Source organism: Sphaeramia orbicularis, chromosome 16 (genome assembly GCF_902148855.1).
Source record: "Sphaeramia orbicularis chromosome 16, fSphaOr1.1, whole genome shotgun sequence".
Taxonomy (NCBI): domain Eukaryota; kingdom Metazoa; phylum Chordata; class Actinopteri; order Kurtiformes; family Apogonidae; genus Sphaeramia; species Sphaeramia orbicularis.
Window position 1 is genome coordinate 21,290,276 of NC_043972.1, and position 22,206 is coordinate 21,312,481.

Below are 22,206 nucleotides of genomic sequence, written 5' to 3' on the forward strand. Positions count from 1 at the left end.
TGCCCAGAGCTCACACAGCGACGACGGACTAGATTAGGGTTATTTGTTGAGTGAGGGACATTTGGGAAATGCAGAAGACATCTATTATTAATAGTTAAATATATAATGCAATGCAAATGACACACTGTAATAATAATAATCCCATCTGACCCCGTGTCAGTATGGGGTGTATTTATCTGCAGAGACTCAGAGATCTCAGGCCGTGGACCTCATATGTCCAGTCTAGTATTACACATCCAGACTGACAGCATTTCCACTTGGTTATCGGTCTGGCACCATCACTGTCACTTTTTCATAGAGAAAAACCCTCTTAGAGCTGCTTTTCTAGTGTCTGTTTCTTTAAACATTTTCAGCTTGAAACCCAAGAAGCTGATTTCATGTCTCCAAACATACAATACTGCATCACAAACTGCCATCATTACAGTTTTTGTTTTTTTTTACTCTTTCATCATTAAAACTGGGTGGATTAAAAGCATGATTTGGTTTTAAGTCTTTATAACTGATGTCTCTCCTCTGCTTTTCACATAGCTTTGTTGAGGTCAACACACTCTATATAAAACCTTCCAGAGAACACTCTTTTTCTACTTTAAGAAAATGAGTTCACACATCATATGCCATATAATTGTCATGTGTTTTCTTTGACAGTTTGTGACCCGTTTTGGGTGTCATCAGCTTTAATAACAAGATCAGCTTATCTTGAGCTGCACAGAACACAGGACAGTGACAGTGTCTTTGCACAAACATGTTGTAAAGAAGTTGTTTTGATGGAAGATGAGCACATGAAGAAACAAGCTGTGGTATTAAAATGACTAAATGAAAACACCATATGAAAATTACATGAAAACGTGTGTCTACTTGTAGTTCAGATGTAGTGATACTATGCAGGAAGAAGGACTGAGAAGAACAAAATAGTCATTCAGAAGCAGGATCACCATCACCAGCAGAGTACATCCTGCCAATAATTACATATAACAACTCTGGTTGCATCATTCTGTCCTGTCTGGGCTCTTATGGCTTAAAGGAGTTAAAGTCAGCCTGTGAGACAACACTCAGGGCTGAGTTAACAGACAGCAAACACATGCGCTTCAGACGCATTTCCTAAAAACGTTCCCTCACAGATCTATAAAGGTGTGGTCGTATTTATTGGAGATTTACAACAGAAGAGGTACAGCACAGGTGTCAAACATGCGGCCCGGGGGCCAAATCCGGCCCGCCAAAGGGTTCAGTCCGGCCCTTGGGATGAATTAGTGAAATGCAAAAAATTACACTAAGATATGAACTATCCTTTTAGTTCAGGTTCCACATTCAGACCAATTCAATCTCCAGTGGGCAGGACCAGTCAAATGCTATCATAATAACATATTAATAATGATAACTCCAAATGTTTCTGTTTGTAAATGTAAATATTTTCATGTATTTACACTAAAACAAAGTATAATTTCGCAAAAAATGTGAATAATCTGAACAAATATGAATAACCTGAAATGTCTTAAGAGAAGTAAGTGCAATTTTAACAAGATTCTGTCTGTTACTCAATTTTTTGTGTATTTGTAGATCCACTGTGATCTGTAAGTTATTATGTACGTGTGTAAATGATAAACTGAGGCAGAATATCGTTAAAATCACACTTATTTTTTTCAGTTTCTTCATGTTATTCACATCTTTTGGGAGGATAGTTTGCAGATGTAAACCTTTTCATAATGTAAATTTACTTTTTTTGCTCTAAAACATAGAGAAAATTTTGGAGTTGACATTATTTATATATTATTATGTTATTATTTTACTGGTTCGGCCCACTTCAGATGAAATTTAGCTGAATGTGGCCCCTGAACTAAAATGAGTTTGACACCCCTGAGCTATAGGGAGCTGAAGTCTGGCCCCTTCTGGTTCTGCACCCTGGGATGTTGTTTCAGAAAAAAATTGCATCACAGTCATGCACACATTTTTTTGGAGTTGCTGGTAAACAATATATACTTTTAGATATGAGTATGTTGGTTCAGTTTGTTATGAGTCGGTAGGATTGGTGCACGAATATACCTTTTTTTTTCTTTTTTTTTTTATAAGTGTTAAAAAAGAAAATCATGTGACTGTTGGTTTGATTGAGATGGACTGAATTCCCATCAATGAAGACAATGCCCTTTGATCTGAGGCGGGGTACACACATGAGGATTTTCTACATCTGAAGAGATTTTTTATCTGTTACAGACCCCACACATGAAGATTAAAACTCAGGCACTGAACAGTTTTGATCGTACTGTGTGTGGTGTGCTCCGATAATCTCAACACAGCAGACCACACATAATGATTTTGTCCCACCACCGATGTAGAATCTAGTCTAGCTGATCAAACGTGATCTGACAAAAATAAATAAACATAGCAACTACCTGAAAACACAACACGCAACATGGACGAGGACGTACTTTAAGAGGAGGGAATGGTGGTGTTCTTGGGACTATTTTTGACAGAAAAATCCCAAATTTCTGAGGTCCACCGTTTGTTTCAGGTTGGCCATGCTTGTTTTTATTTACGCCTGCTTCCTTGTTCCTCAGTCAGCTCACTTCTTGATTGGCTACATTCCATTCCACGTCACAATTCATGAGTCACGCCTCGGGAGTCGTCGGCTTTCCCCACACACGAAGATTTTTCATCGTAAATACTGAACAAGTTTAATCTTTACAATTGTCGGCCCTGACCCATTTCGGAGCTGATTATCAGGACAAATTCACTCTTAACACACCTCAGACCACAGGATAATCTTATAGGATAATCTTGGAAAATATAAAAAAAATCTGATGTTTGCCGTCCTTGGTCAGGAAGGGGGAAAATCTGGACAAAAACAGCCCGATTATCTTTAAGTGTGTACACCGCTTTAATGCACAAAGCACTGATTAAGTCTTTTATCAAATGGTGTCATATTGTAAATGTGATGTTTCAGGCTTCTGTTTTTACTGTCTGCTTCACTTACAGCTTCGTTCAACAAATTTTCTGTTGTGTTTCTATGAACCTGCTCAATCTGTACAAAAACACTTGTCCACACAATACTGATGGGATCATAGATAAAACTGCCTTTAAAACTCCTCACTGTCTATGTGTCACCGCTCTCCTTCTCCACACCAATGACCCCCGGTGACCCCTGACTCTGTGACCCACCAAAATAAAACACCAGCTCAACTCCTCAGTCCAGACAAACAAACCGAACACCATGAGGGAAACATGTTAAAGACGCAAGAGCTCCGAGCTGACCAATCACAGCCCCTTCTGCTGAAAACCTCAGGTGACGACAGGTCATCGCTGGCAGGTTGTGTCAAACCAGTGTGTGTGTTTTTACAAAAACTGTGTGTGTTATTGCCTCGTTCTCTCCCGTCCGTCAGCCTGATGCCATGTGGTTTGTGTGTTTTGGAGTGGTTGCAACAGGGGAAACTGGTGGAGTTTCATGTCATTCATCAAGTGGATGTGCAGAATGAACTCACCTCTGACGCACAGAAACTCCCATCAGCCCCCACAAAAACAGCTGCGATCAGCACTAATCTCCAAATGAGCACAAAAACAACTGAACCTGACATTAAATCTCACATCCATTGCTTTTTGACCGTAAAAACATGAAAATAATACCAGTGAAAGGGTTGCCGCTAATGTGCAGATTTCCTGATTTTTGGTCCTCTCACATTTCTGTATCATAAAATCATCTGAGTTTAGCATAAATCATCATGTCAGAACCTAAACATATTTAGAAAACAGTCTCCTACAACCTGATGGTTTTCTTAAAAACTATTCAGCTTTCACTGATTCCACTCATTGACAATTATTGGTGTCTGAACTGCCATGTTGTCCTTTAGTTTAGTTTAGTCTGTTGCCCTGTTGGTATTTTGGAGCGAGAAATGACCATATCTGGACAAAAAGGGGCAGCGCTGCAGGTGCGCAAGGGGTCATGGGTGAGCTAATGCTAATCGCTAGTTTACTAACACAGAAAAACAGTAAAGTTCATCAAGCTTTTGAGCAATAAGGTCATGTTAAGGTCTTGTTAGCATAAACTATTACCTACATTTATAGTGGAGCTGTCTGTCAGACAAAAAAAAAAAAAATTAAATAAACAGAAAGTTCAAAAGTCCAACTCTGCATCATACCTGTCACATTCAAAGCACCAATCAAAGTCTTCTATTCAACCTGAATACTTCACTTTAACATACTGAAGCAATGGCTTCATTTTTCATTGGACTCGTTGATGTCAGTTGTCATACTGGTGTGAAGTGTGAAAACAAAATCAAACTGAGTCAAGAATATGTTGCTTTGGGTCTTGATTGTAAGGTTAATCTAAAACAACAGCCAGCAACCAAAAGAATGTACTGATATAAAATGTTCAATAACTTTTCAACCACTTATTCTATCAATACACTTCAATAGTTCAGGCAAAATACAGTTTGTTAGCGTCAGCATTAGATGTGTCTTATTCAGACGTTCAGAGGCTCTGTAGTGAATGTGAAAACAATGTTGTCTTCTACAACACTGATTTACCAATAAAACTCATGTAGTTTGACAAATGACAGCAGTTTCTGACATCAAAACATTTAAATAATTCAGGTAAAATGCAGTTTGTCAGCTTTTTAGCAGCATCTTATGTGTCTATTGAGATGCACCCTTAGTCTCCATCGTCAACATGGAAACACAGTCCTTATCTCCAACATTAATTCACCAATAAAACCCATACAGTGTGACAAATCAGAGGTTGTACATGCTTGTTTTTGTGTTCATTTAATGATATTTTGCCGGACCTTTTCTACTTTTTCTCTGTTTTGACAAACTGATCTTTGAATTTACTCTGAGATTTTATGAACATCTGTCAACATCAATAAATAAATATAGAAAAATGTTTGCCTTTCACTGAAAAATGCAACATGCAGAGGATAATTCTATAACAAATGATTATAAATGGTTTAGGAAAGGTTAGATTTAGACAGAAATTCATTTGAAAGTAGCCAAAAAAATAGTTCTACATCTTTAAGGGTTCAAGGCACGTTCACTTATCTCAGTCTTCAGCATCTATAATAAACCTCTTTTACACCGTAGGTTTTAGTCAAACACAAAATTCACGGAAAAGGGAAAGTGATACTGTCTTCCTGTTCAGGCTTTTTTTAGTCACAGTTTCCCAGTATCTCTGAGCTCCATCAGCTGATTTCAGTATCCATTAAATCCAAACCTGACCTGCTATTTTTTGGCTGCACAATATTTACAGCGTTTCCCTCATTTCTCTTTTCTGGTCTGTTGTCTGGTCCCTGAAGGCATCACCTCCTCAACTCCATCATCATCTTCATCACAGACGTTCTCTGCAGCTGTAAATCCTAATTCAGTCTACACATGGTGATCTTCCTGCCACACTCTAAACACAGAAATCTAGTCTTGTTTATATTATATCAATATACATTTACAACAAACTGTCTCCATTTCTTTTCATTCTACTGTAAGTTTCTCCTAATTGAGCCAACATTTGTTTTCATTGTCTTTTTTTTTTTTTAACTGCTCAGATTAATTAGTCTGTGACAAATATTAAAGTAGTGAAACAAATAATCATAAATGTCCTAAAATCTAGTGGTGGTGATAGAAATACTCCACAACAGATATGTTCTGCTTTCAACTGACTTAGGTAAAAGTATTTAAGTATCATTAGTAAAATGCAGTCTAATTAAGATAAACTTTTGTGGTGGATTCTCTACATCTAACATTTTCTTCATAATTTATCACCAACTATTATAAAATTATCTTCTGCATTTTACTTTTCCAGTGCAAATCAGGTATTTCCAAATATTTTAAATGTTTTACTAATCATGTATATGTTTATAAAATCTGAGGTTATATCAAATCAAAGAAAACTTACAAAAAAGTGACTTCTTCAGCAAATATATCATTAACTGAAAATAAAAACAAGTGTCTGTATCTACTGTTATTGTCAAACTCCATGGGTTTTATTAGATAATTATTGCTGTAGAATATGACCATGTTTCCACATTCAGTATGGAGCCTCTGAATGTCTAGATGGGTCATATCTGATGACCACGAAAAGATGGAAAAATGCATTTTACCCAAACTATGTAAATGTATTGATAGCATTAATGGTTCAGCAGTTATTAAACATTTTTGATTAGTATACTGATCAAAAATATTAAGATGCTTTTGATCTGGTTGACTATTAAGATATTTGACAGTAAAGTCGAAGCATCCATTGTGCAGTAAAATGGTCACTGTATTTTTATGAATTCCTCCTCCTTTACTTGATGAAACAGGAAGTCATTATAACTCCATTATGCTTTATCTGATCTTCCACATATGTTTAGTGCTTACTTATAGACAGAACTTGAACACATCTGTGTATCTACATTTAACTTGTGATTTGTTCCCTGAAATAGGGATATAACTCTACATATAACATAATCAGTTTTTGTAACCTTAAACTTTTCTTTTTTTTTTCATTTTTAGCTGTTTAATGGTTGTTTCTTTCATATCAGATTGTTCATTGGACTTGAATGGCTTAAACGTAAGTGAAACTGGAAAAATACTGTCACCAGTAGGAGAATATTAATTTCCAGTCATTATTCTGCATGTGATGTTTGATTCGTGAAACTTAATCACAAAACAATGTTTGCAAAATGAGCTAGTGTAATGAGCATATAGTTCTGGCAGAAAAATAAGTCATGCAATAAAGAGAAAAGTTTGGATGGAGGATGTGAAGGAAAATGTTAAATCTTAATCGATTGTTGTCTTTGCCCTTTACATGACGACCTGAATAAGAGACACAGAAAACGTATGTTTTCATGATAAAGTATCATATCTTTCATGTCTTCCTTCTAGTTATTAGATCCAGAGTGTTCAGGTCTGCATGAGGATCAAATTTGGATTTTATTAACACATTCCTGAATCAAATGCAGCATCAGGATCAAGTGGAAATGATTCCTATGACATTTTCCTGCTGCAACTAACGGAAATGTGCTTCCAGAGAACCAGCATGGAGGATGTGGATCGCTGGTTTCCTCTTCCAGATCCTGACCAGAAGCAGAGGAAACACCTGCTGGTTTCTATCGAACGGGCTGGTGTTTTCCAGAGTCTGACCTGTTCCACCTCCACAAGCTGGATTTGATCAAAAATGAATTGCATCCTTTTCACAGTTTAACAGTAATGACATAAGATGTGCTGTTTTTATTTCTGTATTTATGTAAAGTATTGATAAATGAGAAATCATTTTTCTAGATTATCCATTTTTTTAACTGTTTACTTACATATATTTAATTTTACACATTTTACTTCACTACATTTTAGGCTAATTAGTTTCATTAAAACAGTTTTGCTAACTTTAAACAATTGGCATCCACTTTTTAGATGACTCAAAGACAAAAATAACTTTGATTTAGAGCAAATACTAAATAATTTAGCTTACTGTTTTTGTTTGTTTGGTTGTTTGTATGATTACTATGACTGGAGCGAAAACATTTTCATGGAGGACAGGAGTAATATTTGGCGAGAAAACAAAATCTTCAAGATTCAAGCTGTACATTTACAATCGAAATGTACAGATTAAAACCAGATCAATACTGATCCTGATATTCTAGTTCAGTTTTGTTGGGGTTTTGTTTGTAAATTTACAACTTTACTTTTTTGTTTGTTTGTTTGTTTTACAAATTCACAACTCAATGACATTACTCTCATAGAATATCCACATTTATTTTTTTTAAATCTTTAATTAAATAGAATTTCTCATTTCTCCCAAAAATGTACAAGTTTATAATCTCCAAAAACATTCAAGATTGAAGACTCACCGAATGAGAACAAAAACAAAGGTCTCCTTTTGAAGCACTGACTACATATTTTGACTTGTCTTTGCTGTTTTCTCATCATAACTTGGTTTTATATTAATGAGGCTTTTACAATCAGCTAATCCATTGTTTTGTGTTACATTGAAATGATTCCCACTGGAAACATATAACCCAGGGTTTAGGAGGTTATTCCAGTTTACAAAAAACCAAAACTAGCAGTGAAAAAAAATTCTTAACTGAAAAAAAGATTTTTCAAAACTGTTTTAAAAAACTAAATAAAACAATGAAAATGCAGGTAAAATCTGTTCCATTTTTACTTTAAATGTGATTGTTGAATGTTTTTTTAAGATTACTTATTACTTAGAATTATGTTTTTAATAAAAATGTCTTTGGACAATATGGGACGTGTATAAAATAATGGTTTTGTGAATCATACTGGACATCATGCATTCTTCAATCTGACATTTTTTCAGTTTCTATAAACTAAGGCTATGTCTAAAAGACTTAAAATTACACTAAAACTAAAGACAAATTCGACTAAAAATAATGAATTCCTCGGCATCAAAATGGAATTATGTATTTTTCAGTACAGGTAGAACTGACTGGAACTAAACTCCACAATGGATGAGTCTTTGTTTTTATTCTAAGTGCGTGTTCCGTTGTCATCTGGTTTGTATTTCTGAATCCAACAGTGATGGATTTAATCCCAGCTCTACTTTCCGCTTCTTCTTCTTCTCCTTCTTTGCAGCGTTGGTATTTTTCCTGACAGTGGAGGAGTTATGGACGAGGTCAGAGTGCAGGAACGTTAAGATAAACTGATACCCATTGAGCTAAAAATGATGCATGAATCTGTGCAGAACTTTTTACTGTAACGAGATGCAGACGCTGAGCTGAGACGAGGAAAATTAATCTGCAACGATGAAAGGATTTAGAAAAAAAAATAAAAAAAACACTGAAACTCAAAGCGGTAGGAAGGTAAAATAATCCAAGATATTTTTTCAGTGAGGATTCAGTGACTGGAAAGAAACAGAAATAGGAAACAGTCTTTTTAACTGAACTTAAAATGGAAACTTTAGGAGTTTAACATTAAATCTGCAAAGAAAGAAACACTGAGTTGATGAGATTATGCTGTGAAATCCTAATATTAAAGAAAAACATTGCTACCGTCCACTATAATTCTTCACAATCCCATGTTAGTTTACTGCTGCAGTGTAATTTTATTCTAATATCAGTTTTCTGAGTTTACAATATTTATTTATTTGTTTGTTTGTTTATTTAGAAGGGACAGTACACATTGAACATTTCTGCAAATGTGTCAGTATTAGCAAAAAAGCATTTTTCAAATGTTGTTTTAAATGTTTCTACAATATGTCTTGTTGCTTTTTGCTACAATGATATAAAGAAAAAAAAAATTGCAATTCTATAAGCCTATTTTTTTCCTGTTTTGATATTTTTGAATAGTGAGATGTACTGAACTATAGAAATATTTCAGACGCCTTAAACACAGTCATAAACTACTGAAGACAGCAGTGCCAAGTGTCAAGTACATCAGTGTGTCGTCGCTTTGAAAGTCGTTCACTTAGTGCATGCATTTAATTAAAGAGTTTCATTTTGACGTGACATCATCAAAAACAGGTACATGTAGGTTAAGTCTGTTGATGATGTGTGTGTTAGGATAGGCCAAATGCAGACAGAGTGAACTTCCATACGGAGAAATAAAAGTACGTTATCCATAACTTTTAACCTTTATTGCCAAGTGCTGTGTACAAATACATAAGTATGAGAAACCAGTTTTTTCAAATAGAATCTTAGAGTTGGAAGCTTCATATGATATATAAAGGGCTTATACACAGAATCGATATTTTGATTTTGATTATTTTTGCTGTTTTAATAACATTTCAGTTTATTCTCACACTCATCTACATGATCAGTAAATGAAATACAGGAAAACACTTGACATTAGTGTTGAACTGGAGTTCAGTTTGGTCTGATACTGATCTCAAGACCACATGTTGAGGGTCTTGGACGAAGAGGACTCTGAATTTTGTTTCAAGACCAGTCCAGGGATATTGGTAAAGGGGTTCTATGTAGTATTAATATTCCAAATTCTGAACAGCAGGGGGAGTCATGTACCAGAACACACTTAGGACTACAAAAAAAAAAAAAACACCAACAAAATAAATGTATCCAGACTGTATCACTCAATGAATAAAGTATAAAGCTCATTATTTACACACATCCGTATAATTGTATTATCAGGTTTTCTTCTTCAAACTAAAACTCATGGATGATTATTTGAACAGTTGGTTGAAATGGAGATGTGTAGAGATGAGTCAATAGAAATGCTGCATCAGCTGATAGTTTACATTATAGCTCTGTTAGCTTAACTCCGTTTTTAGACAGAAAACAGCCACAGTAAAACCACAAACCACCTCTGTTTTCTGTCAATATCTGCACTAAAAATCTGTTTAGTACCGTCCAAACAAGATCAGAACTGTCACAGGTTAGTTTGAACCCTGGATCAACAAACAGCAACTTAGCAAAGATAACAACATCACATAATAACTTTATACCTTCATAAGCCTCAGAATCAAACTCACCCATGTGTCATGCGGTAGTAAAGGATCAGACTCAAGTGCACGGTGCAGAAGCGAGAAACAGATTTATTAAAAGACAAACAAACGAAAGGGAACAAACAGAAAACCCGATGGGAGATGGCAGCAGTCAGAGTCCGGTGAGTAATGGGGATGGGATGAAGCTCAGGTTATGGCAAGATGTGCACAGCCACAGAAAAGACCCTTAAAGCAGCATATGATGTTTGTCTTCTATTTTTCATCAAGTCTGTAAAACCCGAGTGATAACCTAATGCCGCGTTTCCACTACATAGAACCGGCTCGACTCGACTCAGGTACCAGGTCCTATTCCCGGAGACCATTTCCACTACAGGATACTACTGACTTTACAGTACCTGGACGTCATAGCGATGTAGCACAGAACTTCCATGTCATCTGCTCAGAGAGTTGCTGATAAACTCGCTCATTGCATGTTGTCTCATCAAGCTAATGCTGAATTTTTACGTCGGCCATCAAAGACTGAATCTCCTCCGACTACAGTGTAGTTTTGTGGGCTGTCATTATGTGGATTAACCTACCGCTACATTTACTGTAAACTTCTGCATCTGGTTTTTGTAAAACGGCGGGTCACAGAGACAACTGTCTGACCAATCAGTGGTCTGCAGTGTTTATACGTCACATTTTACTATCTGGTCCCCGGTCTTGGAACCTCGGTGGAGGTGATACCAAAAAACTAGTACCGGGTATCAGATTCCAGGTCCTTTTTGGTAATGGAAATACAAAAAGGCCGAGTTGAATCGAGTCGAGTCGAGCTGGTACCACGGAGTGGAAATGCGGTATAAGTATCACGAATCTGTTAGTCTTTCCATGATTACACACCTGTATGACTTCCCTCACGGTGAACAACTTTGATGTGTACTCCATCACAAGCAGTCCGTTTGTTTACATACCAAACTGAAACCAAACCATCACTTGGACTTTTTCAAAATTCCACGCAGCTGCAGCAGCAAGAAGCAATGAAGCCGTTTCCGTGTTCATTGGTGCTGCATCCATACTGCGGCTGCATGGAATTCCGAAAAGGCCAGAGCAGACGGTGACACCATATAGAAGAAATGCTGTGATTTCAGCATCAGCCTCTATTCTATGACAATAGATGAGCATCATCTTGGAATGACATGCTTTTATATAAAGACAGAGTACGCTTTCTACAAACATCTTAATTAACTGCATCTTACGTGAAAATAACATTAATTGTATTTATGATTTCATCCACAACAGACAGATGGTGCATTAATGGCATTCAGAGTTTTGGAATCATGCATATAGATTAGACAAAAGAATAGTGATGAGCTGTATTATATCTGATCCATTTTCTATCCTGGTCTCGTCCCAGTGTTCCTGGCTCGTTCAGGGTTCCAGACATTCTCAGAGAACCGGTGTATTCTCACTTCCTGCTGAGCTGATATCACAGCAGAACATACTGTACATTCTTCTAAGGTTGCACAGAAAGCTGGCACTGACAGAGGGCAAAGCATTAAGAGATATGAGGTTTCAGATAAGCGTCATACTGAGGGAAATGCAGCACAATGAGAGTAAGAGCAGCCAAACACCCACAAACTGACCCGAGGTTCAACGTTAAGCTTTACAGACGAAGACTTGCTCTCAGACCAAATAAACAACATAACTATGAACATGTAAAACACACTGTTCATAAACACTCACTGCATCATTGGCCAGTCAGAGAATGAAACTGTCAGGCTGAAGGAATTATCCTAATACTCTCAATTTTACAAAGGAAATGAGCAACACAGAATCAGTAAAAGTCAAATGAATTGTCCAGTACTTAAGTAGCTTCAAATTTAATCATTAAAACAATAGGACGAGTGACTTCATTAGAGGTAATATCTGTTTATTCAGTCTGTTCTTTCTATCGGATTCACCTCTACCTATTATCTGTGTTACCTCCTGATGATATGATCACATTCTGGTTGTTCTATATCAAAGATCAAGATTAGAAAATTCCCCAAATTCTACATTATTAAATTATTTGATGACTATTATATTAGACATGTTTCTTTTACATTTTAAGCCTTGATATCTTTGGATCATTGTCTTCCAGAATGCAAAATAAAGTCTGAAAAAAAAATGCTGAAAGGTCAAATCTCAGTTCAGATCAAAGATTTGAGATGAAACTGAAACTCTTTGTAACGCCCTGGTCTGAATCGTTCAGAAACATACAACCGGACCAGGCTGTGTAGTGTTTCCATAGTAACGACTCTCTGTACATCTATTCTAGGTAAGAGACCAGTCTGAGAACTGGCACAAGAACATTGTGAACTTTCACACTGATGAATATTGTTCAGTAATAGCAGCTCCAATTGTGTCTGAGCCCAAAATACATCCTGGCCACAAGTTGCTTAATATAAACTGTAAAACAATTTAACAAAACATCTATAACCAGTTATAATGAACATATTTAATTAAATCGACTGATTGCTGTGTAATCTCTGTTTTTTAATGCATGTGTTCTTATTGTGAAGTAAAGATCTCCACAAGAGGTACAACAATGTGTATGTGAATTTGTACAACTCATGCCTGTCCACAGTGTTGCAACTAGTTCTCTTAACAGATACTGTATTCCCATGTTGTTGGGGTTTTTTTTTTTTGTTTGTTTGTTTTTTCAGGATGTCCGCAGGGTTTTAAAAAGTCTAGAATTTACAAATCTGCATTTAATACCTTAAAAAAGTCTTTAAAAAGTATTGAATCTGATATGTTAGGTCTTAAGTAATGTTGCCATATACTGCCATAAATGTGCTTAAATGTATCTGGGAAATGTCCAAACTGCAAAGAAAGTAACGTTGGTCTACTCGGTTCCACCTGTTTCAACCTGATAATTTATACTGAAATTAGAAACCAATTATCACTAATTTTGCAGGCCCTGGTGAGAAATGACTCGGAACGGTACATGGGAATTGAGGTGTTAGAGTAAATAAATAGATTTTCCTAAATCTAGGAGTCATGAAGTTTTCCAGCATGGCTGTGAAATAAGCTGTGAAATGGACATTAAATTCTGTTCCAAGTTGTCTTAAAAAGGTATTAAAAAGTCTTAAATTTAACGTGTAGAAACCTGTAGGAACCCTGTTTTTATTCCATCTACATAACAGCACAATGACAACCACAAATTAGTACAAATGCTCAGACAAACTACACTGCTCTACAGAAAATATCTGCCTCAGACATTAAATGTGCTAAATCCTACATAATTTAATAAGATTAATCAGAAAACTAATTGAAAAAGTGCTGGTTAACACATGTTTTCTATATATATAATAGTGTGTTATGACACATACATGTTGGTTTATGTACATTTATACAACTGATTTATAAGTGTTCCACCAGAAACAACCTGTAAAGTGAATGTATTGCCATGTGCAGACACTGTTTTGAGGTAGATCTGATAGCTCTGACACAAACATTCAATTTGAATAAAACCCATTTTCTCATTAATTCTCAGAATTTCACATTCTGACCCACGACTGTATCATACAAACTACAACCAACTAGCATTTTTGATTTTTTTTTTATTTATTAGTGACTCAAATTTGGTAAAGTGTAACTACTTTTATTCTGACAGCGTTTTACTTGTAGACCAGTGCTATTGTGTCTGTTGCACTTAAAACTGTGGATAATACTGTATTGGACGGATTAGACACAGAGGCTTTAACCTGACATGAGGGTGAAGCAGCAATAACAAGAAGTTAATAAAAACTCCACAAATTATACAGGGAGAGGCTTAAACCAAGCCAAAAGATTTTACAGAAAAGACCATTTTGAAGAGGACAAAGGTAACGCATGACTAAAACACTGAGGATATCAGTCTTTTCTAAACCTGATATACTTTTATTACTAGTTAAACAGACACAGTGTTAGTCAAATCCACATAATCTTCTCTCCTCACTCCCCTTGACGACTTCCCCGCCTTATGAAGTCATGTAAATGCAACATCCTGATAAAGTATTTCATACAATTGTGCAGTGCTGCTGCCTCTGCTCAGTGTATATAAAGGAAATCCTGTTTATATCACACCAGTTTGAACATTTTCACACCAGCTCGGCCCTACAAACTGCTGAAACCTTCGCTTACCTGTGCTCTGAAATGGTTTAGTCTTGTTGTCTTGTGAGTGTTCTGGTCTGAACTGGGCTATATATTAGTGTGAGGGTCACATATGTAGATGAGCTTCATTATTTCCATTAAACCAGTGTGACTGCCAGTGTAAACATTCTGTAGCTGTTATATATTATGTGGATTATACACTGTAACATAAGGAATAATGCAACTCGCAGTATTTGTTGGTCTAATTTTAGCCCATAAAGTATTAAAACCTCTATTCTCTCCCTACAGGATAATATACAACGGATTAATATTCAGCAGCAAATAGTCTGATATAAAGTCCAGAGACTCCAGCTGCTGCCATGACGACCTGCAGCCAAAAACAAAACACAAACACGCACCTGAACCCAGTCTGGTCATAAATCTGTTGAGCATAACAATACTTTCTATCAGCATTTGCATAAACAGGAGCTTTTCAATTATTGGCAACAAAAAACAAAGGACAGACATGTCCTTGTCGAGTCTCAACATGAACAAACACCACCTGTGTTCTCTGTGTGCAGAACACACCGTCCAAGAATAAAACAATAGAACACCCTGGTCCAGACGCTGTCTAATTATTTTATAACTCTCATAATAGGGCAACACAAAGAAATGTGTGTGTATTACACACTTTCCTGTCAATCTGAACTAATCTTAACATACCTTCCCTAACTGTTACTTTATTTATTCAGTATATGTTAAGTAACTGTGTTTTTGTTGCATTTAATAAGCACAACTTGCTTAAATTTTGTATTTTTCTTTGAACATTTATATTACTTAAGTAATTTGAAGTCATTAGAAAAGAGATTACAACATTTTTATGTGTTTAAGTATTATCTGATGCAGTACAAGGTTAAATATCAGTCAGCACGCATGTCAAAGTCTCTAAACTAGCATTTGTCTGTATTTATTTTCTTTTTTTGCCATAAAGTCGTAATTTTATTAAAGTAATTTAAGGTTCCAGTTTTACAGAAAGGATGAATTTGACTGATTTGTTTAAACCAGAAAATATTACATTTTTTGCTGAGATCAAGACCAGATCACTGTGGAAACTGAGACCAGGCTAGAGACGCAACAACAGCATCATATTTAGCAAATATTGCAGATTGATGCAGTATAAGGACCGAGATGATTCCTGTTGTCAGCGAGTAACTAATGGTGAGGTTTTACACCTAAAAGAAATTCAATCTAATTTATTCATTCATTCATTTTCTGAACACGCTTTATCCTCACTAGGGTCACTAGGGTTTAATTTAATTTAATTTAATTTAATTTAATTTAGTTTAATTCATCTGAAAAAGGACTGTCAATTTAAAGGGGCCACATGTAGTATTTCTACTTTCAAATATAGCTTTAATAGAGCTATATATGTAAACTATCAACTGATACAGCATGTAAGTATTATACGACAGTGTTATTTTGAACGACTGTCAAAATAATTGGCAACGAGTTTTAGTTTGAAGAAGAAAACTCACATTAATAAAAATGTGTGTAAACAATGAGCTTTATACATTATTCAGTGAATGAGCCAGTCTGTGGATACATAGTGTTGATTCATTAGAGGCTTTGGTTTGGTACATGACTTCCCCTGATGAGAATTTGGAATATTAATAATACATAGAACCCCTTCAACAATATCCTCAGATCAGTATTAAACCAAACTATTCCCCAGTTCTTCAACACTAATATCAGTTGTTTTCCTCTGTTTCATTTAGTGACCGTGCAGGTGAGTGTGAGAATAAATTGAGAGGTTATTACAACAGAAAACAATAAAGCAAATATGACCTTTTTTATAGAGAAATATGAAAAAGTTTTAATTTTACATGGATTTCTTTGATGAAAATCCAAACAAGACTAATATGACCCTGGTGAACGGTGGAGAGACACTTTTGGAAGTCAGAAGTAAAGGATATAAAAGGAGGTCAGGTAAGAATTACAGCTGGAAGTTTTATCTTTAAAGGGTGGAGCAAAATACAAAATAGAACCGGATCTAAACTGTGGTCTCTTCTCAGAACGACAGTCTGAAGAGCAGTCCTCACATATAATAATCTGAGCAGCCTCCAGTAATGGGATCGACCCCCGTGTCAGCAGTCATTAGAGACAAGTAGGTGTCAGAGGATTCATTCTGGAAAGAAGCTCTTCACACACGCTACCTCAAAGGTTTAAGATCTCTTGTGTAACCTGCAGCGTTAATTTGACTCTGAGTGTGAATGAAAGTTAAATTACTGCTTGTAGTGAATGAAAGACACGGTTTTTGGAGCTGCTCTGGTTTGGATTCATTGTCTAACGCAGCAGAGATGTGGTGAACTGACCGTGGAATGTTCGGTTCCACATCCTCTTGGTGACGTCTTTTCCGGGGGGTCGACCTCCCGTCTCCGTCATCGACTCGTTCAGAGCGTGAGTGTAGAGCATCAGGCCATCGTAGAAACCTCCAGCGATGATGTTCATCTGCGAAATAAACAGCAGCACTGATGTGTTTACTTTTGTGGTTCACACCTCTGCATTAACAGTGATGTACACACTCAACTATCACACACTTTAACAGGTCCACAGAGTTACAAACTGAAGATAACAGCAAAACATCACCTCAGACATGTGTTCCTGAAAACATGAAGAGACTTGTTTTTTGTGTAATACTTAACTGTTATGTAACGGAAAAAACTGTCAATAAAGGTTAGATTTACCCTTAATGTAGATATACTGAAATCAGGTTCACTGTGCTGTAAATCTGGAGTACTGTACGGCTAAAATTTGCTTAGAGGTCTTATTTATGTCTTTGTGCATAAGAAATCAATATAAGTGAATCCCCAAAGGAACTTTGTGTTGGTAAATGCAAGTTATGCAAATTTACAGGATTTCAGTTCTGTTGCAACATGTTGATGGTCATATGAACTATGTTTTCAGGTCAAAAATGTCCAATTTCATCACTATTAATGCTATATTTTCATGTCACAAATGGCCAAGTTACATTTCAACTGAATTTACCTGAAAAACAAATATTCTATTCTTTTAGATTCCCTAATTTTTCTTACAAGATTACATACTACATATCATGTGTTTTATTTTTACAGGTTGCAATATGGAGTATGGTGCTGATCCATCCTGCTTATGTTACACCAATACATACATTAAGAATGTCACACATCACTTTTTAAATCAACAGTTTTCTAATAATAAGCATTTTTATAAAGAAATAACAATTCTATATTGTTATTTACTCTTTAGTTTGATGATAAACTAGACAATAAATAATTCTGATCCTAGTTTTTGCACAGGGATCATTAGTGTAAACGGTGACATGGCTGCCGAGCATCAGTATGATGGGATCTGTAACAACCATGTCACATCCGTCCACTGACACATTTTGTGTTTTTGTGTCAGCTGTTATTGTTTTAGATCTACAATACTAACATTTATGAATAAGAGGAGAATTAGCAATAGTAAGTCTATAAGTTTATTACTAATAAAGCACTGGTACTGACCAAATCATCATGGGTAATGTCACGTCCGTCCACCAGCAAAAGTTTTCACATACACGTGCTATTCAAAATCCCATATTTCTGAAAATATAGCTTCCACTGTCAAATAATATCAGTAGTCTGTGCACAAATGTATTAGCATTATTTCAACACAGTTCTATGCATTTCTTACAACTTTTTTTTTTGACAAAAATGGCCACTCATTTGACCCCCTAGGTAAATTTTAGCCGTGTACTATATTATATACTGCAGTACTAAAACAATAAGTACATGTTACAATTGCATTATAATTGTGTGGGTTTTTTTGACATATTTTTTCCTAGTTATGTCTTTTACGATTGTATTAAAATCCACATAGAGCCATCTGGTTTATTTAACGTTCACTCAGGACCAAAACTCAGCCTTTAAACTCTAAAGAAATAAGGATTTGATATTTATATTTATAATTATAGCTACTGACCGAAACTGGAAACATTATAGAGACAGTCTCATAATTGTACCTGTTTCTTTTTGGGGAAACAGGTTTATGTAATATCAGACACTGCTTTATGTTGTTTACTCTGATATAAGGTCTATTATTAGGCCCGAGCCGAGTAAAGCCGGCCCAGGGCCTATTGAGTCTGCAGTGGGCGCATGGGGACGAAATCGCCAGTGACGCGGTCGCCTTTCGCCACTGTCGCCACTCTCACACATATTCACATTCACGGCACTGAGACCTTTCCGACAATGTACATGACATGTGCACAAGTCACATATTTACTGATTATTTCTCCTTTTTGAAGAAATGTGGCACATGAAGTACCCGTTTGTCCTGGTGTTCTTGTTTTCTGGGATTTTTTTTTGGTTCTGGATGACTCTCATTAAATGTAATCACACAGGACAAATAACAGCAGCAGCACCTGCCCTGCTACTGTTATCTTTTTTATTTTCATCTGTTAATATGTTCTCTGGTTTCACGTTGTTCCCTCACAGCTGCAGGCCACTGAAAGGTATTTTTTACACTCCGGCATCATCATCCCGGTCTTTTAATTTGAGCTTGATCATGGGTCATAAGTTCATGTCAGACCTGCAGCTTTTTACAACCAAAAACTAAAATGTGTTATTTTAATCTTTCGCTGTAGCTCAGAGCACCTACAGCTCTGGTGTTAATGTTTCCATTTTTCATTTTGGTAACCATGTAAAAACGTCTTGTTTGGAATAAAAATGAGACAGGCCTGGGCAAAAGGCCAGCATTAAAGTAAAACTAAATGAGAACAGGAACCCAAAAATAGATTTCATTCAGCGATATTCATAATATTTATATGAAAACTGATGCTCTGTAGGAAAATGTGGGACCCACGACTTACAGAGACTTACATTATGAATATAACTAATACAATTCATCAAAATCCTCAAATTAACCTTGCATTGTTCCGTCATCTCTCCTTGTATTTGTGAAAATACAGAAGAAAGTTGAATAAGAACCCAGAGATGTTGTGAATCCATCAAAAAAGAAAAAGCACTAAAGCAGTAAAAGCACCAACATGAACAGATGGATTAAATAAAATATCCAACATAATGAATTAAAATTACAAAAAATACAGAAAATAATCAACAAAATGAATGTAAAAAAAACTAAATGAAAAAATACATGAAATAAAAAAGGCAGAAAGAAAAGAAAGAAAGAAAAGAATGAACAAAAAAGGAACAAAAATGAACAAAATAATCCATACAATGAAAAAGGAGCAAAATGAACCAAAGTATTTGTAACTAGAAAAGCACTCGGAAAGTGCAGACCTCCGCCAAGGCAGATCAGTGGCAGCCCCCCCCGATCCCCGATCGCCACCAAAATTTAATCATTTGTTCCTTGTGCCAATATCAACATTTCCATAACTTTTTGAGTTGTCTTGCACACAGACAGACAAACAGACAGACAAGCCAGTGCCAGCAAAAACATAACCTCCTTGGCGGAGGTAATAATAACAAAATAAATAAAATCTAATTAGACAGTGAACAAAACAACCAAAAAAGACACAAATTACTCAACAAAAAAATAAAAATTGCCAAATAAATAAATAAATATATAAAAAACAAAAACAACAAAAGTACAAAAAAAAACCCAAAATATTTAAAACAATTAAACAATCATTAAATGAACAAATTATTCAACAAAATGATCACAAGCAACCACAAAATTGACGAAATAATCAACAAAATGAAGAAAACAACAAAAAACCAATGAAATGAAAAGAAAATTGACAAAATGCTCAAAAATATACAAACTATTCAACAAAATGAATAAAAATGACTAAACGAAATGGGCAAAAACAACCAAAAAATGAAGAAATTATTCAACAAAATGCTCAAAACCAATGAGTAAAGTAAGAAAATATTAAATAAAATGATCAAAAATGAACAAAAGTAAACAAAAAACATCTCCTCTTCTTTCACCTTGTAGACTCTGTCCTTTTCGATGAAGTCAGTGAAATGATGTTATCCCATTCAGAGGTGTTTTAATCCCTGACAGTTATGTCTGTATAATGTCACTGAAGTGCCGCTTTGTAGGACATGTAATCAAACCAATACACTTGTCTAATTGCAGTCTACTTATTTCTAAATACATATTCCACCATTGAACCAAGTCTCTGTTTTTCTTCTTGGTTGAGTCTTGAATGATCCTGTCTCGACTCCAACAAACATTTAATATACCTTTTAAATGATACATTTTGATCAGGAATTACACAGAATACTTCTAAGAAAATAACAGTGAAATAGTGGGAAGATCTGACCCTAAAGCGTCATATTACGACCTCTTTTCAGATACTTAGCATCACTTCTAATGCACAACAGACAAAGGGTATTGATTCCAAAGAGGCCATTTTCAGTAGAGGCTCTGGCCCATTCATGACATAATGACTGGAGTGTAATCACTCTGCAGCAGCGCGAGCAGCTCAAACACCCAGATCATCACATTACAAGTGACCGGTATCAGAGAGGATTATGGGTTATCATGCATTGATTCCAGTCTGAGTGCTGCAGATGTTACAGTGTAAGTAGAGCTGAGTGTCTGCAGCTGTTAATGGCCCCAGAGTAAAATGTGATTAAAAGACAATCAGTGTACAACAGCAGCAGTTTAACCTGTTTCCTACTGAATTAGAGTCAGTGTTAGTTTCTGAGAAGGGAAACAGTCATGGTAATAGTCTTTATTTTACACAAGCTAAATCTGACATAGAACTAATTAACTCAGAGTAGGTGAAATCTGACAATATAATACAACAACTGACTGTATAAAACACTGGAATTCACACCATCATTCATGGATCCAGTCATTTTGTATCTGGATGTAAAGACCAGGGTTATTATAGTTCAACTAAAACTGAAACTAAAACTGAATTAAACACAAATAAAACACAGTTTAAGTAAAATCAGCTTTGTCTTCATTTTCCTCCAATATTAAAGGTTTGTGATGAACAAAATAAAATCCATTTGCAATAAACAGGGAATTTAAAAACCAGTAGTTTGGAAAATTATACAAAACCACCTTTTTAGCTCGACTAGAATTAGCGCATTCATCTGAATACATTTCAAACTAAGACTGACAGAAAAACTCCATTAAAAATAATCATCTTAATAAAACTCAAGCTAAGACTGAAACTAATGAAAACCTGAACTAAAAGTAATCAATTTATCTAAATAAATCTAAAACTGAGACTGAAACTACAGAAAAACTTGACTAAAACTGATTTATTAATCAAATTAAGAATCAAACTAAGCCTAAATCTAACAAAAAAATGTAACAAAAACTAAATGGTATGAAGGTACATTTATGTCTTTGTTATTCAATCCAAAAAAAGTTGCTTTAACCCAAAAGATTTCCATTCAAAAAAACTTCACTTCAATCAAAAAAAAAAACAAAAAACTTTTCAGTCAAGAAAAAAAGTGTTTGAATCCATTTGAACACTTTTTTTCTTTGATTGAAAGGGCTTTTTTTTAATTGAAGTGAGTTATTTGATTGAAAATATTTTTTTTTGATTGAAGTCATCTTTTTGGTATTCGGGCAATTTTATAACTAAATAACTATAGTAAACTATAGTAACTAAATCTAAGCAATTAATCTAAATAAAACTGAAACTGAAACTGTCATCTAAATAAACATCAAAATCTGTCATAAAACTAATGCAAACTGAACTGGAAAAAACAAAACAAAAAAACAAACAAACAAAA

General features: G+C 35.3%; 1 protein-coding gene across 2 annotated transcripts in view; it reads right to left on the minus strand.

Annotated features, from left to right (window-relative positions):
• The window catches only part of LOC115435416 (atrial natriuretic peptide receptor 1-like), a 127,833-nt gene that overhangs the window by 44,477 nt on the left and 61,150 nt on the right, over positions 1-22,206 (minus strand). For both annotated transcript variants that reach the window (XM_030157808.1, XM_030157807.1), the window contains one exon: positions 16,837-16,972. In XM_030157808.1, the coding sequence (XP_030013668.1) occupies positions 16,837-16,972 (136 nt within the window). The remainder of the gene's footprint in view (positions 1-16,836; positions 16,973-22,206) is intronic.